Raw genomic sequence first — 17,783 nt, 5'->3', positions numbered from 1 at the left:
GTAAATCCACCCTGGACAAGGTTGCTCCTATAAAAACCCAGCTAAAATCAACAACAAAACCAACCCCTTGGATAAAAGAAGACATTCGGGCCCTTAAAAGAGAATGCAGAAAAACGGAAAGGAAGTGGAAATCAAATAATTGTCAAATACTGTACATCTGGAGTCATTAAGATACTCATTACAACTCTATAATACCAAAGTAAAAGAAGCTTGAAGCCAATACTTTTCACAGCTCATCTCTACCAATCAGCAAAACTCACATGCTCTATTCAATACCGTCAACAACCTGGTTAATCCCCCACAAACAACTGTACAGTAGCTGCTTCATCTCCAGCTGACTGTGAAAAATTCCTTACTTTCTTCATTAATAAAATTAATACTATCAGAGCACAAATACCAGTCCACACAGTGTCCACAGTTATCTCTGGTCCCAGTCTAGTTTTATTAAACTGTTTTACTCCTATATCAAGAGAGGACCTCACAGACACTGTGTCACAAATGGGCAGGTCATCATGCCCACTTGACCCCCTTCATACCAAACTCGTGATAGAACTGATGGATGTCATGGCCCCTCACTTGCTTACTATTGTGAACAGGTCCCTTACATCTGGATGTGTGCCTGATCTCTTCAAAACTACATGTGTTCAGCCGCTCCTGAAAGGGCCCACATTGGATCCAGCAGATGTAAAGAACTATTGGCCTATTTCTAAACTGACATTCTTTTCAAAAATCTTAGAGAAAGTAGTTTTAACTCAACTCTTAGAAGTACTTGAGACCAATAACATCTTTGAAAAATTCCAGAGTGGTTTTCGAAAGCAACACAGTACTGAAACCACTCTGCTTCGTGTCACAAATGATCTATTAATGGCTGCAGATTCTGGTCACTGCTCTGTCCTAGTGCTGCTGGACTTAAGTGCAGCATTTGATACCGTTGACCATGGAATTCTCATTGAGAGACTGAGAGAATGGTCTGGAATCACTGGAGTGGCATTGGATTGGTTCTCCTCCTATCTTAAAGCAGAAGTAAGTGGTCCGGTCGTTTTCGCCAATGCTGCGTTCCAGGCAGGCTTTTGAAATCGTAAATTGAAGAGTTCTTTTCCAAAACGCTATAAATCCATTTTAATAGTTTTCCAGAAAATGACATTTTTTACCTAGACCCACCCATTTTGTTAATATTCAATTTATCCTGTTAAAATGATTGTTGGCTCAGTCTGGACATGTTGAACAATGATTATTAAATCAAACAACAATATTGTTGATTAAAAACTCAAAGTTTATTTTATTTTTTCTCAAAACGCTATAAATCCACATTTAAAAAAACAAAAATTGATGGTTTCTGTATTGAAAAACCAACCAACATGACATGAGAACATCACTGAGGTGCTGCGTGTGTCTCTCTCTCTCTCTCTCTGTGTGTGTGTGTGTGTGTGTGTGCGTGTGCGCACGTCGGGGGGAGGGAGGGGGGCGGTAATGATGTCTGTCTCTTTACATGTTAAACAAAGAGAACTATGGACTATGGAAGTTTTAATTGTCAAAATACAGACGCTATCATGATGTGAGCACATGTTGCTGTAAACAAAACTACGTCTTTGCTGTAAAAAAAAAAAAAAAAAAAAAAAATCGATCGTTGATACGGAGGACACCCGGCGTTACAGGCGGGGGCGGGGCTCGTACGGTATGCGGGGGCTGTGGGGGTATACTTAACGGCACAGTGTCCACCACATAAACAGATACAGTAATTAACACAGAACCCAGAAACTACTGAATGAATGACTGAAAACAGACCTGGGTTCAGGGCACCGCCATGTTGGACTGCATGGAGCTGCTCATAGAATTCTGAGGAGAGGGAGGAGATGTCGCGTTTTGGCTAAAAATAGACTTGGCACTTATCGCGGTTTGGAGGGAAACTGCATCTTGCAAGAACTGCATCTTGCGGTGCCTTTTAAACAGGGAAATGTAGCGATTTGACGTGAGACGTTGATGGAGCAGTGAATAGGCTCAGTACACAGCAAAATGGCGTGGCAAACTAATTTTTTTTAAATTTGGCGTTTACCGCGTTTTGGAAAAGAGCTCTTCAATTACAGCTTCAAGTCACAACTTACGACTTTGTAGCGTTCCAGGCAACCCACTCGTGTTTTTCCGACCTGTTTTACCGGTGAAAGTCACTATAACGGCCACTCGGAACTTCCGACCGGTGAACTCGTACCAGATCGAACTGGTACGACTTCACGGTCGGAAAAATACGAGTTTCCTTGAACGCACCATAACAGTCCTCGTCCCTACGTCGCCACATTCACGGCGTCCCTTGGCTGCACACACAGCCCTGCATGCCATTCTCTCTCCTCATTGGATAAAAACTGTAGGATACGATAAATGTTTTCTCCTCGGCTCAGAGCATAGAGTATATCACTTGTCAAGGACTGGAAGTCCTCATCTTTGGCCCAGAACATCACAAGGTAGAGATACAGTCCTCACTAAATTCACTTGCAGTAAATCTAAAATCATTTTTGATAGTCAGTTATCCTTTGAGCATCACATCAAAAATATCACACGCACTTGTTTTTATCAGTTACGAAACATCTCCAAGATAAGACACATGCTCAATGTAAATGACACAGAGAAAGTTATTCATGCTTTTATATCTTCACGCCTGGATTACTGTAACTCTCTTTTTACCTGCTTAAACTCCTCCTCAGTCTCTCAGCTACAACTCATCCAAAACTCAGCAGCCAGATTACTGACAAAATCCAGAAGGTCCTGCCATATCACCCCGATTTTAGCAGAACTTCACTGGTTGCCTGTTACTTTTAGAATTAATTTTAAAATTTTATTACTCACATATAAAGCCACTCATGGCCTGGCACCTGAATATATTACTGAACTTTTAACCCCCTATACCCCAACCAGGCCTCTTAGATCAGCTGATCAGAATCTTTTAGTTGTTCCTCAAACCAAACTGAAAACAAAGGGTGACTGCGCGTTTTCAGCTCTGGCTCCCCGGCTTTGGAACAGCCTTCCTTTTAGTGTTAGATCAGCTGACTCCACTGCAGTTTTTAAACAACGTCTTAAAACCCACTTTTATAGGTTGGTATACTCTTAACTGTTTCCTGTTCTTGTTTAATTATTCTAACAATTTATTTGTACTGCAAGCACATTTTACTTATTTATAAAATAATTTGTATTGTACCTTGTGAATCTGTGCTTTTACTGTTTTGGTGGGTGCACTGCTGTTGACTATGGGCTATTTTTGATTGATTGTGGGTCATGTGACCTCAGAGGGAGGGGGGTTTGCATGGGTTTTTCTTTTTCTGTTTTTGTTCTTTTTCTGTGATGTTTTATCTGTAAAGCACTGGCCTGCTCTCCCTACTTTCCCTGTATATGGCCCAGTCTGCCCACCAGAGCTGCCATCATCCGCTCTTCTTTGACTGAACAGTCCCCATTTATCCCATATTCCATGTTGTAAACTGTTGTCTTGTCTGCATACATCATCTATTGCACATCTGCCTGTCCTGGTTGAGGGATCCCTCCTCTGTTGCTCACCGTGAGGATTCTCCCATTTTTCCCCGTTATGGGTTTTCTATGTAGTTTTTCCTCAGTTGATGTCAGGGTCTAAGGTCAGAGGATGTTGTTTTGATGCTGTGTAAAGCCCTTTGAGACAACCCGTTTGTAAAAATGGGCTATTCTAATAAACTGTCCTTGCCTTGTATCTGGAGAGACCTGTACAATGACCTGCTGTCTTCACAATTCTCTCTCCGATTCTCCTGTCCATCTTATGATGTCCACTTCCTCTGAACCTGTGGAAGTGTTTGATCCAAAAGACTTTCCTTTAGATGTTGGAACCTCACTGGCCTGGCTCACAGTCAGTGTACCAGTTCATTTCAAAGGTGTTTCAGGTATTGAGATGAAACCAATCAAAATCTACCACACCAAATTGGATGCACTGTTTTTATTTGAATCTTGCTGAGAGGTCTCATCCAATCTGTTGCCACTAAGTTAGAAGTGTACTGTTATCTAAAATATCACTATACGCTCTAGCAAGATTCTGCTTTACTGGTTATTAAGCAGGCCAAACCCAAAACAGCCCTGAACAAAAGTACCTGGACAGAAGGCCTACAGAATAAGTTTACAGATGTAAAGTTAGGAAGACATTCAACTCACAAGTTTTATGGTTTGTGTAGTCTATTACAATACACCTTATTTATATAAAACTTAAAATACACGTCTTGTTAAAATGCATGTGTGTCACATTTGAACAGAAAAGGATGGCGCTAGATCAGAGGAAAGGTCAGGTATTACAATATGTGGATGAGTATGCAATCAGTGGCAACTTATTGATTATGTGTTGTCAGTGAGGTATGTTTTTACACAGAAAATATCATGTGTCTCTTCAGGTGAGAAACCTCCTCATTTTAAGTGTGATATCTATACAGCTACACATTTTATACACATGTTATTTTAGTTGGTCCAGTATATGTAAAAAACAAAAAAAACAAAAACAAATCTAGAAATTCTTCTTCATTTTGATGACAAAAGTTTTTTGGACTGAAACAAGTTAGATAAAAAATGTCTTATTTCCTTAGACTGCATGCCATAAATAATGGGATTCAGGCTGCTAGGGATAATAATTAACAAAATAGTGACAAATTTTCTGGTCTCAGCATACTGTGGGAAACGATGGAGAACAATGACAGTAAAACCACTGAGCAATGAAATCAGATACACAAGCAGATGAGTGCTGCAGGTCTTCAAAGCTTTTCTGTTCAGAGACTTGTTCTTACTGGTCAGACAGACTACTGTAATCTTGGTGTAGGTGAGAACCATGCTGCCTATAGACCCTGTGTATAGGATGGCAGTGAAAGTGAGGCCATACATGTTGTTGATGAATACACTCTCACAAGAGAGTTTGAACAGCCCAGCATTGTCACAGTAAGAGCTTCTGATCAGAGTCCTGCATCGGCTCAGTCTTATGGTCAGACCCAGCAGAATCCCGACCAGAACAAAGGCCACTCCCCAGGCAGAAACCGTCAGCTTCACTAACATCCTGTTGGTCATTATGGCAGAATAACGTAGGGGATTACAGATGGCTACATATCTGTCAAAGGCCATAATCATGAGTACAGTCCGTCCAGTGGTCATGAACATATGTGCAGCGAAAGCTTGGCTCACACACTCGTAATAACTGATGAGATGCTCAGCGGTAGGACGCAGTATGTCTATAAGCAAACGGGGCAGAATGATAGAGCTTCCAAGAATGTCATTGACTGCTAGATTAGAAAAAAGCAGATACATGGGCTGGTGAAGGTTTTTGTCTATGAAAACATAAACTGCAATACCGACATTTGCAATAATTATAAATAAGTAGGAGAACAAGATAAAAAGAAACACAGGGTAGACAAAGCCCTTGGAGACATTTAAACCTTCCAGTTGGAGTGTGAAGCTGTTGTAGGTGTAGTTTTCCATCAAGCTGGAAGAACAAAAATTGCAACATTCTGTTAGTATATGATCATAAAAGTTAATATTTAGTTAGCATAATGCATTCTTGATAAAAAAATTATTCCTGATATCAAATGACAATACTGACTGTACAACAAAACACAATCTTCTCTGGCGGACAGCTGCAACAATGAGACAAGCAAAGTTAAACATCTTAACACACATTTTGATGACATTTAGAAATTATGAAAATCAGTTTTTTATCAACAGTTATGCTTGCAATACAGTAATACCTCCTTTGTTATCTAGGTTAATCGGTTATGACAACAAGTTGGTTCACCATCAGCAGCAAAGATCCACTACTTTTTATAGATGAATTTTTATATCATGGGAATCAGTTGGCATTACATAATTTGTGATGTAACAGGAAAATTATTATGCCATTGCAGTCATTCATGGGCATGGGACTATGTCAATAAATCTAAAGTCTTATAATTTTTTATGAAATTGATTTTTTTTTCTCTGATGTCTAGTGTATGGTGCTTCCGCCAAGTCCATTAATTCCTTATAATCTGACACCTCAAAGGGCACAGTCATTTACCAAAGAAATAATTATTAAATCAAATATTTGTATTTAAATGTTTTTCACAAGGAGCGGCACAGCAGACTATTTAATATCTGTCATCTGCAGGCAATAAAAAGGAAACCAGCTGTGGCCACAGTGTAGAGCTACAGCAACTCTGCTGCAGCCTGATAGTTTATCACGACAATTACAACAACAAGCGCATGCACCAAGCGACTGCTGGATAAACTCCAAGGAAACATCAAATGGGCACGAATGGAGATAAAACCCAGCAAATCTCGCAGTATCTCCATTGTCAAAGGCCAACTTGCAAATGAGAGGTTCCACGTCAACGGCGAGCCAATACCAACAGTTCTGGAGAAGCCAATCAAAAGCCTTGGCCGCTGGTATAGTGCAGAACTTAAAGACTCGAAGCAGGTGGAACAACTCAGGCAGGATACCATCACGGGCCTCAAGCAGATTAACAACACTGCTCTCCCGGGGAAATTAAAGCTGTGGTGCTTTCAGTTTGGACTGCTGCCCCGTCTTATGTGGCCAATCTCCATCTATGAGGTCACCTTGTCCCACGCCAATCGACTAGAGAGACTGGTGAATGCACAGGTGAGGAAGTGGCTTGGACTGCCAAAATGCCTTAGTAGCATTGGCCTGTATGGCAACGGAGCCCTCTCCCTACCAATCTCAAGCATGGTGGAGGAGTACAAATGTGCCAAAACAAGGCTGGAGATGACCCTCACAGAATCCCGAGATCCTTTCGTCAGAGGTGCTGCTCCAACCCTAGTAACGGGGAGGAAATGGAAGCCATCTGCAGCAGTCGCAGTTGCAAAGACCGCCCTCAGACACCGGGATATAGTGGGGCACGTCCAACATGGCAGAGGGGGGCTTGGTTTGGAAGCAACAACACCCACATGGCAAAAGGCTACTCCAACCGAACGGCGGCACATGGTAGTGGAGGAGGTGCGCCATCAGGAGGAAGCAGCTAGGTGTGCCAAAGCAGTCTCCCAAGCTCAGCAAGGCCGCTGGATGAAGTGGGAGGGTGTGGAGAGGAGGAAAATCACCTGGAACGAGTTGTGGAGCATGGAGTCTAACAGGTTGAGTTTCATCATAAGAGCCACATATGATGTCCTGCCTTCTCCAACCAACCTTCATCTTTGGTATGGAGAGGACCCAGCCTGTCACCAATGTGCAGCCTCAGCAACCCTCAAACACATCTTGGTGGGTTGCAAAGCCAGCCTGACCCAAGGAAGATACACCTGGCGCCACAACCAGGTCTTAAAGTGTTTGGCTGCCGAACTTGAGAACAAGAGGGTATCCACCAATGCCATTCCTCTAAACGCCCAGTCTACCGTCCCACAGAAAATGTTTGTCCGGGAAGGGGAGAAACGGCGGACCAAGTCATCTCCCCCGGAATCTGGCCCATTGAGCGCAGCCCGGGATTGGGAAATGCGGGTGGACCTCAACCAGAGGCTCACCTTTCCACCCGAAATTGCAGCAACCAATCTGCGACCAGACCTGGTCCTCTGGTCCAAATCCTGCCGGCATGTTTTCATCGTTGAGCTGACTGTCCCGTGGGAGGATGCCATCGATGAGGCATTTGAACGGAAGAGGCTGCGGTATGCCAACTTAGCAGCTGAAGCAGAGGGGCGAGGCTGGAACGTGAAGGTGTGGCCAGTGGAGGTCGGCTGCAGAGGCTTTGTAGCAAGGTCCACCACAAGGCTCCTGAAGGAGGTGGGGATCAGAGGACAGGCCCAACGGAAGGCAATCAAAGAACTTGCCGCTGCAGCAGAGCGGAGCAGTCACTGGCTGTGGCTGAAACGCAGGGACGCAACATGGGCTGCCAAGTGACCGTGCGGTGCCACCGCTTGACACTCACCCAGGTCTGATCAGCCTGTGGTGGGCCAACCCCAGCAGAGGGTGTATTGTGTTAAGTGGCCGAAACACCTGATGAAGCTGGGGCACACAACTGATGATGTGTCGAGCTGGTGGCACCGCACGATCAGTGCCTAAGTCCACCCCACCCAAGAGGACCTCAACTGCTGTGCTGATTAATTTACTTTGGGATCTATAACAACTAGTCCTATTAAGAAGTCAGTGAAGGGAAGTGAGATGATGGCACAAGTCACATGCAGGCTTTACACAGCATCATAACAACATCCTCTGCCCTCAGACCCTCACATCGACTGAGGATTAACTGAGGATGAGGTGATGCTAGTTCTAACAGCCTGTGGCCTGTTAGTCAAGAAGTTCCTCTTTAGACAGGTTTCCTCAGCCCACAATGCAGAGTCCTGTGCTTACACCTCAACCTGGCATTCAACCAGGGATTCTGGTTGGGGAGGATGGTGATGGTTTTTGTTGTTGTAACATTGATGATGTAACCCAGGACAGATGATATGAATTTCTCCAGGTTCACACTACCCGCTTCTGTTGCTGCATTTCTGGTAAATGAAGTAGTAGCAAACAGTGAAGGTTCTGCCTACTTCACCTCCTCTTGCCTCCAAACCAGTTCAGCCTGCTCCTCCATGCTCCTCTGAGCCTTGGTGGAAACAGAGCCGACCAGTTGTTTTATATGTAGCTTCAAAAGCTCATGGCCGTTCATAATGTAATAACTTAAATGTAACAAAAGTTGACAATGCAATTATCGGCTCATTATTAATAATAAAATCATGAGTGCATAATGCATAATGTAATATTGTAGCTCATATTGTGAGAAAAGTGTTGCATAATATGCATCATAATTCTACCTCCTACATAAAGGTGCAAATAAAGCAAAAGGCATGGGGTTCAGTGCTTTAGCAAACTAAAGTATTATTTAGTAGTAATTGCATTCTCACATTTTGTTATGTAAGATGTATAAAGTTGAGCCACAAGTTGGAACCCATCTTAGTTAGTTTGGGCCTTTGAAAACGCTGTGGCTCACTTGTACTGTTTGCAGGTCAGCATGTTGTTAAACAAAGTATGTTTGTCTACAAGGCTAAATTATTATGCAGTAAATAATTAATCAACAGTACTCAAATAGGCACATATTACATAGCATTTATGTTGTTCGTTAATTAATTAATGTTCAGATAACCATTACCTTTTTTATGGTACATTAAAAAAAAACATGTCAGTATCAATGGAGGCCTGTGACATGAAGCTGAAGCCTGACACTTGTCACGTGTGACAGGTACAGGTGTGACACTACATAAAGAGTGCTGTCCACAACTTTTTTCTTCGCTTTAATGACGTGATGAAGCATAAGCCAATCACATTTCACCATCCTCGTTTGGCTAGCTGTGGTTAGGTTATTTTGTTAACTGATGTCATGCTAGCTACAGTAAGTCAAGCCTCTGTAGCTCGTATGGTTACATTGTAACCTTGGTTCTCTGAGTGAAGAGACTATCTCTCCACTCAGTTACATATTCCATATGTACGGGATATGACCCCCGCTGCTTGTCAGGGCACGTGGATATTTCTTTAAGACACACCGGCTTGCCCGGTCACGCCCTATTGCGTAGCTATAAGGCGCCTGCGCCGGCGTGTAATCACTGATAGTTTGATCGAAACGTGTCTCCGAGCGGCCTAAGGACTGGAGAGATAGTCTCTTCGCTCAGAGAACCAAGGTTACAATGTAACCATACGTTCTCTATCGTCTCGAGACTATCTCTCCACTCAATTACATATTCCATATGTACGGGATAGACCTTTAAGACACAGGGGCCAGCCCGGCCACAGAGCAGCCGCACACTCAGCCCGCGAGACGCAAGGCTGAGGGGAGACACGCAAATTACCGTCGGGCCACGCCCAGCACCCGCTCCCCGAAGGAGGGGCTGGTGGCCACATTCAAGCGGTAAAATCTGGTAAAAGTGGACTGGGACGACCATGTGGCGGCAGAGCATATGGAGGCAAGAGAGGCCCCCTGCCATAAGGCCCACGAGGCAGCCACACCCCGAGTGGAGTGAGCCCGGACCCCTGGTGGAGCAGGCACCCCCGACTGCACTGCTGAATAGCGGCCACAACCCAGTGAGACAGCCTAGACTTCGACAGAGGCCTGCCTAGACGCCCTCTGTCGTAACAGATAAACAGCTAGTCAGACCTCCGGACAGCCCGTGCCGCCGTATGTATTCGGTCAAGGCCCTGACCGGGCACAGGGCAGACTGGCCCCGCTCTGGCTCCTTGCCAGAGACTGGAGAGGAGAGAGACCAGAGTTCAACCGACTGAGACAGGTGGAACTCAGTGAGGACCTTCGGCAGGAAGGCCGGGTTGGGGCGGAGAACCACAACCGAACCGTCCTGGGAGAACCGGCAACAGTCACTATGGACTGACAAGGCCTGGAGCTCACTCACCCTCCTGGCCGAGGTGACGGCAAGCAGGAAGGGGGTCTTCACAGAAAGCCATTTCAAATCAGTATCCCCAAGGGGTTCAAAGGGCGTTGAAGGGCCCCAAGGACAACATCAACAAGTCCCAAGGAGGAACCGCAGGACCGGTGGAGCGCACAGTAAGTCTCTGGGCCCCCCGGAGAAACCGGGAAATGAGGATGCAGTCCTCCGCACTCAGGGCAACGGATACGCACTGCTTTGATTGCTGCCACCAACCCTCACAGTGTTACAGCAGCCTTCTGTGCCTCCAGCTGGGACTGCAGGAACTGCAGTATCTCCTGCGCTGAGGCCAAGTGGGGGTCTACCTGGCGAGACCCACACCACGTGCCAAACATCTGCCACCGGTAGGAATAGGCAGCCCTCGTGGAGGGAGCCCGGGCATGCTGGATGGTCACCACCACAGGTTCCGGCAACCCTAAGGCCAGGAGCCTGTCCCTCTCAGGGGCCAAGCCACCAGCCTGAGCCCTGCTGGGAGAGCAGGTCCCTCCGGTGCGGGAGCTCCCATGGCGCCCCGTCCAGCAGAGGTGGAATCGCCGAAAACCATGCCATGTGGGGCCACAGGGGGCCCACAAGTATAACCCGCACACGCTCCACCAGAACTCATCGGAGAAGAGGCTGGAGAAGAGTGAAGGGAGGGAAGGCATAGAGCAGAACTCGGGGCCACGGATGAGCCAGAGCATCCCAACCCATCGGGGGGCTGTCGTTCCTCAGGGAGAAAAAGAGTGGGCAATGCGCCGACTCCCTGGACAAGTCGACCTCTGCCCTGCCGAAGCGACGCCACAACTCGGAGACCACCTCCGGATGAAGTCTCCACTCTCGCGGTCGGGGACCCCCCCTCGACATGATGTCTGCCGCGGAGTTCAACACTCCTGGCACATGCACGGCCCTGAGCGAGAGGAAGAGCGGGTGAGCCCACTGCCACAAAACGGTTGCCAGCTTGCACAGGGCGGGGAAGCCCAGCCCCCCCTGCCTGTTGATATAAGCGGCCGTCACTGTGCTGTCGGTTCGGACAATGACATGGTGACCTCTCAGCCTCGGCGAGAAATGACGCAGAGCGAGGAGAACCGCTCTTAGCTCCAGGATATTTATGTGTTGACCCAGCCACCGGCCGGTCCAAACACCGTTGACCCCGCAGCCCTCGTGAACGGCGCCCCACCCTGACGTGGACGCGTCTGTGTACACCAGCTGGCGATAGATCACTGGACCCAGAGCCCGGCCCCTCCCCTCCTGGCGTGCCATATTACCAGGGACCGGAAACCGGAAGTACCGCACTTCCTGTTTACAGGTAGCCTGTAGCACGGCAGCTAACTTGGATTTATTTTTGCTCTGTGAGTGTACTCTGCCGGCCACTGTGGGAGCCGTACGCTTATGATGGGGGGAGAGTGCTTGAACTTTTGGAGGGGGGGCAGACGTTCGCCGCCGGGCGCATCAGCCTGCGAGCCGCGAGCAATACGCCGGTGAGGGAACACTGCTGAGGCTGGGAGCCGAAGAGCTCCGGCTCAACCACACAGCTACAATGCTCGCCGTGAATCCACCAGGCGCGTCAGCTTGCGAACCGCGAGCAATACGCCAATGAGAGACACTGCCGACCCAGTCAGTACTCAACCACCGAGCGCGTCAGCTCACGAACCGCGAGCAATACGCTGGGGAGAGAGCACAGTACCGGACGCAGTCCGCGTGTATCCACCGAGCGCGTTAGCTCACGAGCCGCGAGCAATATGCCGGGAGGAACACAGCCACCGCGGCTGGGAGCCAGAGGACCTCCGGCCCGACTGGCTATGTTTTTTTTTTTTTTTTTGAAAGGACAGACAGAAAGAGCTTCAGATACAGCAATCCAGGGAGGCTGCCAGTGACAGACGCCGATTACAGAAGCGGATTCAGCTGCTATATCCTCTGCTTCTCTTTCAACAATAACTTTTCAGATTGTGAGACACAGCACCCTGACGTACAACGTGGAGATCAAACAATCAGTGATTACACGCCAGCGCAGGTGCTTTAGCTACGCAATAGGGCGTGGCCGGGCAAGCCGGTGTGTCTTAAAGAAATATCCACGTGCCCTGACAAGCAGCGGGGGTCATATCCCGTACATATGGAATGTCTCGAGACGATAGAGAACAGAAAGTGTCCAGAGAGTCAACGAAACACATCTCCAATTAACAGGGTGAAAGACAGAGCTGGCCACCATTGGCTGTTTTGTGGCTTTTATAGCTGGTAGTGTGAATACCCCAAGATTCAGGATGGTAACAGGCGATAACAGGGTGTTACAACTGTCCCAGTGTCACCAGCCATGGTTCTCCCTCATGCTATCTAGATTGAATGCTAATTTAACACGTTAGCCATTTCTATTTAGCTTAAGTCAGTGATTTCAGTACTAACAGATTGAGTTATGAGATATTCAATGTTATATTCATTACTGTATCCAAAAAATACATCTGATTTTAAAAAAAAATCAAAATTGTTACGTTAAAAAACAAACTCTTGAAGACAAATTCCTCTCAGTGTTTCAGTTGTGGCTCCTTGTATGCAGGCAAGAAGGCAATCTGAGAATGTGCAGAGTGAGTGTCATCAATTTAGCTTTTTTCTGATTGGAGGAATTTGAGTTGTTCCAACCGCCCTGTGTTTCAACTATCCCTGATCTCCCCTATTTCTGTAAAAATGAGTATGTTTTAACAAGCAGCTGTTTCTTTCTGTTCATGTGGCCTGCCGTGTACTGGGGGTGGAGGTATATGGCATCTTAGTTGGCCAATGATCCACCATGCTTTGCAGATATTGTGTGAAAGGTGAAAAAGCTTTTTTTCCTTTTACACCCTGCAGGGGGTAAAAATTATGAAAATGCAACACTTTTCTCACAATATGAGCCATTATCACATTATGAGCTGTTATTACATTATGAGCGGCCTCGGTAAGGCTCCTAATGAGTTATTACATTATTACAACAAAGCCATTTTTGCATTATGCGCTCATGATTTTATTACATTATGAGCCAATTATTAAATTATTAACTTTTATTACATTTAAGTTATGAGATCGTATTGCATTATAAGTCATTATTACATTATTAGTTGCTACATTAGTTGTCATCTTGCACCCATTGATGACCAAGGAACTGCAATTAAACTTGTCCAGGCTCATCCAGTTGGTAGGACATGTACTCTGAAACAGGAACATCTACTTTGGAGTAGAACTGTTGTTCAGTGACGTTTCATTGCAGTGGACTATTATACAATTTGGTTCACAGACATAGAGGCAGGCTGATGGAAATGCGTTGTACTGTGGTCAAATACAAATAATGGTACTCTATTATCCTAAATCTTCTTGGTACCAGTAAATTTAATAAAACTTGGTCAGTACAGTAGATTCTTGCTATGGACAAAATTTCATGTTGTAAAGTGTGTAATTAGCAGACACAGGTTCAGTCTGCGTTGTCAGTGAGGCGAGTCCCTGTAGATCCCAGGAGCTTTCATTGGCACCAGTGTTATCCTCTCATCTCTGATCAACATCTATTACTGGGCCTCCCTCTGCTCCCACAGGGTTAATTACCATCAGAAACTGCTCTAAGTGTTTTGTTAGGAGGCAGCTCACAGTGGACCTCATTAATGATTGCGTTTGTTTCAGAATCATTTCCACTGGTTACAGACTGCCGTGGTAACTGGAACACAGTGATGAAACCTTTACAGCAGTCGTAGCTTATTGTTCACAAAGTCCATCAAAGTTTAATGACAATTTAAAATTCTAAAAGTTCAAAGGGGAACTTTATTGCTCCTTCACACCCACATCAGACAGTTGTGTTGTAAATTAAAACTTAATCAATTTCTTCAAGTGAAAAAAGAGGCTGTTTAATTGTCAAGTTGTTTCCTTGTACAGTTGTTACTGTAAGTAAGTTGTGTCCAGGATGGCAAGTTTGAAAATTTTCCAAGTCCATCAACTTAGCTTCATGTTCACTTTAAGTGCAGAAAACACAACATGGTTCCTTGATTATGTACCCAGAGACCCAACACCTGGCCCATACTGTCTGTGTCCAGGGCTGGACTGGGACAAAAAATCACCACAACCGGTCGGACACCACCCACGAGTACACCATCCTTGCAAATTGTATTCGTAAGTGTCTTAAAATTAGACCTCGAAACAGGGTTTGGTGATACGGACTCATAAGTAATTCTGTATTTTGTGTCACAAATTTATCAAACAAACTGACTTATTACTGACACTGATCTGTTTAACTACTGGACTCGTATTGTACTAGTCCAGTACAGTACAGTATAGAATACAATTTTTCTGCTGTCACCGTCCATTGCTGATTTTGGATATAGAGAGCCTAAGCGGAAGCAGGAAGTAACGGCGCCATGGGACCTCAACTCTGAAAAACTCGCCATTCAAATGAATGAGACTGAACATTTTATTTCGTGATCCGTTTGAATTGCGCCATGAGAAAAAAATATGTCCTCTACCTGTTTAAAACATCACGTTTCATGCCGAGAAATCAGCCGTTTATCATAAAACGGCAACAGAAGAATGTATTTTGTGTAAAGACGCTCTAGGACTACAGATCTGTGTCCCACAGAAAATACGTCACCAACTGACACAGGAAAGGGCGGCATTTGGTGTGTGACGTCACCTACGCGACTTGTAGTCTTTCTGCTTACAGATTCTTCTGAATTTTATTCTACAATAGCTTTACAACAAACGGCTGATTTCTCGGGAGGAAACGTGATGTTTTAAACAGGTAGAGGTCATATTTTTTTCTCATGGCACAATTCAAACGGATCACGAAATAAAATTTTCAGTCCCGTTCATTTGAATGGCGAGTTTTTCAGAGTTGAGGTCCCATGGTGACCGTTACTTCCTGCTTCCGCTTAGGCTCTCTATAAAACAAAGGAAGGATCTACTAAGCATTTCTTTCTCAACTATACTTTTATTTATCTGACGCAGACCTCGCTGTAGCCAGCGTATCGAATCCCGACTCAGGCAGCGTCTTTGCTGCGTGTTATTCCCTCTCTCTCTGCCTCCCCGTTTCCTGTCTCTCTCAACTGTACTATCAAGTAAAGGCAAAAAGGCCAAACATATACTTAAAAAAAAGAAATAAAGAAATGTATCTGGCCTGGGGACTAGAGGACGACTATGGTCGAAGTAAATTTCATAGTTGTTTAGCTCCATCTGTTGGTCACTGTTTGCCATACAATGTAGTGCACAGCATAAAAGAAAAGGAAATTACTGAAACTGAATGAAAGTTTTTAAAAGCGGTTGAGCCACTGGACTATAAGAGCCATTGTATTTTTAGATTAGGTTATTAAACAGGCAAGGTTGCATGTGTAAGATTTTGGAATCCAGTATTTTATCAAGAGTTTGTTTCTGTCTTTATCATCACACTTAAAATTCACACAAATCTTCGCATATAACCAATCAAATATGTATCCAACAAAACTTACTTAAATGTATAGACTTAGTATATTTCAATAAAATACAAACCATGTATAAAGTGAAAAATAGACAATTAACACCCAGTGGGTGTTTAAAATGAGGGACTGTCAATACAACTTGAGAGGAGCATTTCTATTTACAAAACCAAAGACACAAACAGATGTTCAGTAAGGGGGATGACCCTGGGATAATAGTTCTGTAAGTTTTAAATCATGTAGTCCAACTAGATAAAATTAATGTGAGTACTGTATGTTGATAGATGTGCATGTACAGTACATACAGGATATACTGCATGTACACTATTATGTACAATTATACACATGCAACCTTGCCTGTTTAATATTATTAAACACTTAATATTATTAAACAGGCAAACACTGTGTGTAGGAATATGTTGTTTTTCTTTGCTTTATGAAGCAAGAGGGTGGACTAAAATAAGCTTTTCACACTTTCATTTAAAATAAACAAATGTTTAATTCTGCTCTTGTTACTTTGTTTGTAAATGTAAATGGGCCAGAATAAATTTTCATTCATCCATCCATCCATTCATTCATTCATTCATTCATTCATTCATTCATTCATTCATTCATTCATCCATTCATCCATTCATTCAGGGTTTTCAATATGATAGTTGCTGTGCAGTTGCTGTTTTTTTAATTTTATTTCTGAGGTTATTACACCTCACTCCAAAGTGCATGGACACCAGCTGAATTCCTTCAACAGAGTAGGATGAAGGCCACAACCTGTCACCTTGTCCTTTGTTTTGAACCTTTCAGACACCTGACCTGATATTTCATTAAATCCCTGTCAGATTCAGATGACTGATGACTGAGACACGACATCCTGGGTCTCATGTTCTGTGTTTCTGTCATGTAATATTACACAATATCCGGTAACACTTCATAATGAGTACACACAAGCATTAGTTAAGCATGAAATACTGAATTGATTTAACACATGAATACTCATTAGTATCTAGTTTATCAACACAGTTAAAAATGTTTTACTAATCATAAGCACTAACTGTATTTTAAACTACATACTAATGAGTAGGCTATCCATGCGTTATAAATGCTTACAGTAGTGCTAAATAGTGTGTACTTACTGTATGATAAAGTGTCACCAAATATTCATGTCTTGGTAATCAGTTAAATAGTTGAGTTTACTTTATGTCAGTCATTATAACCAAAAAGAAAACAGGAACATTAATATTTTTCTACAGAAAAGAAAACCATCAGGTTGACCACCCAGGTAGAATGGGTAGGTACAGTATGACCCTGCTGCATTGTTCCTCTTGTTGCATCCTCCAGGCTCCAGCTAAGAAGGCAGAGTCTGCGGTGCATATCCCAAATAATGTTCTGTCCTTGATTAATTTTTATTTAGCACTCCCTGATGTTTCATATTCCTATTTTCCATCCATCTCCAGTGTAAATCTTTGGACATGATCATAAGTTTTCTGAGAAAAACAGCTGAGCAGAAATTCTTTCATTTATGAATAAAATCAACTTCCTTCCATTATTTCTGGCATTTCAACATCATCTTGTGTGATACAAGACATAAATGAGTTGCTTTATTTGGCAGATCTACTTCCACTACCAAGAACCACACACAAAATAAATGCAAAAAAAAATCCCTCATTGAACAAAGTTGTTTTTAAAGCAGATATCATCGGCACGGCCGTTTCGGCTAATGCTGTGTTCAAGGCAGGCTTTTGAAACCGTAATTTAATATAAAAAAAACTTTAATGTATTTGTGACATTCCCAGTGAGTCATGTGAAAACCTATCACACAAACAGGATACAGTATATAACAATTTCAGTGATTTGGCATTTCTGTCTTTCACATTGTGATAATTACAAACTCTGCATTTGGCATTCAGCTCTAGGGAGTTTCATTACCTGACCTATTTCTTTCCTTTACAGTGTGTGGTGGGCTGTACACTTGACAGTTATTACAAACTAAACACTCATCAGTACCAACTATGTAATGGAGAC

General features: G+C 44.0%; 1 protein-coding gene across 1 annotated transcript; it reads right to left on the bottom strand.

Annotated features, from left to right (window-relative positions):
• Positions 1-4,515: 4,515 nt before the first annotated feature.
• Positions 4,516-5,472, bottom strand: LOC146975023 (olfactory receptor 5AC1-like). Its single transcript, XM_085798784.1, has one exon. It carries the CDS (start codon positions 5,458-5,460, stop codon positions 4,516-4,518), a length of 945 nt encoding a protein of 314 aa, XP_085654910.1. The 5' UTR covers positions 5,461-5,472.
• Positions 5,473-17,783: the final 12,311 nt, after the last annotated feature.

The sequence above is a fragment of the Trachurus japonicus genome, chromosome 14, assembly GCF_045865225.1.
Source record: "Trachurus japonicus isolate A0001 chromosome 14, Traja_1.0".
Taxonomy (NCBI): Eukaryota; Metazoa; Chordata; class Actinopteri; order Carangiformes; family Carangidae; genus Trachurus; species Trachurus japonicus.
The sequence above is the reverse complement of the archived record's forward strand: the minus strand, read 5'-3'. Positions and strand labels throughout refer to the sequence as shown.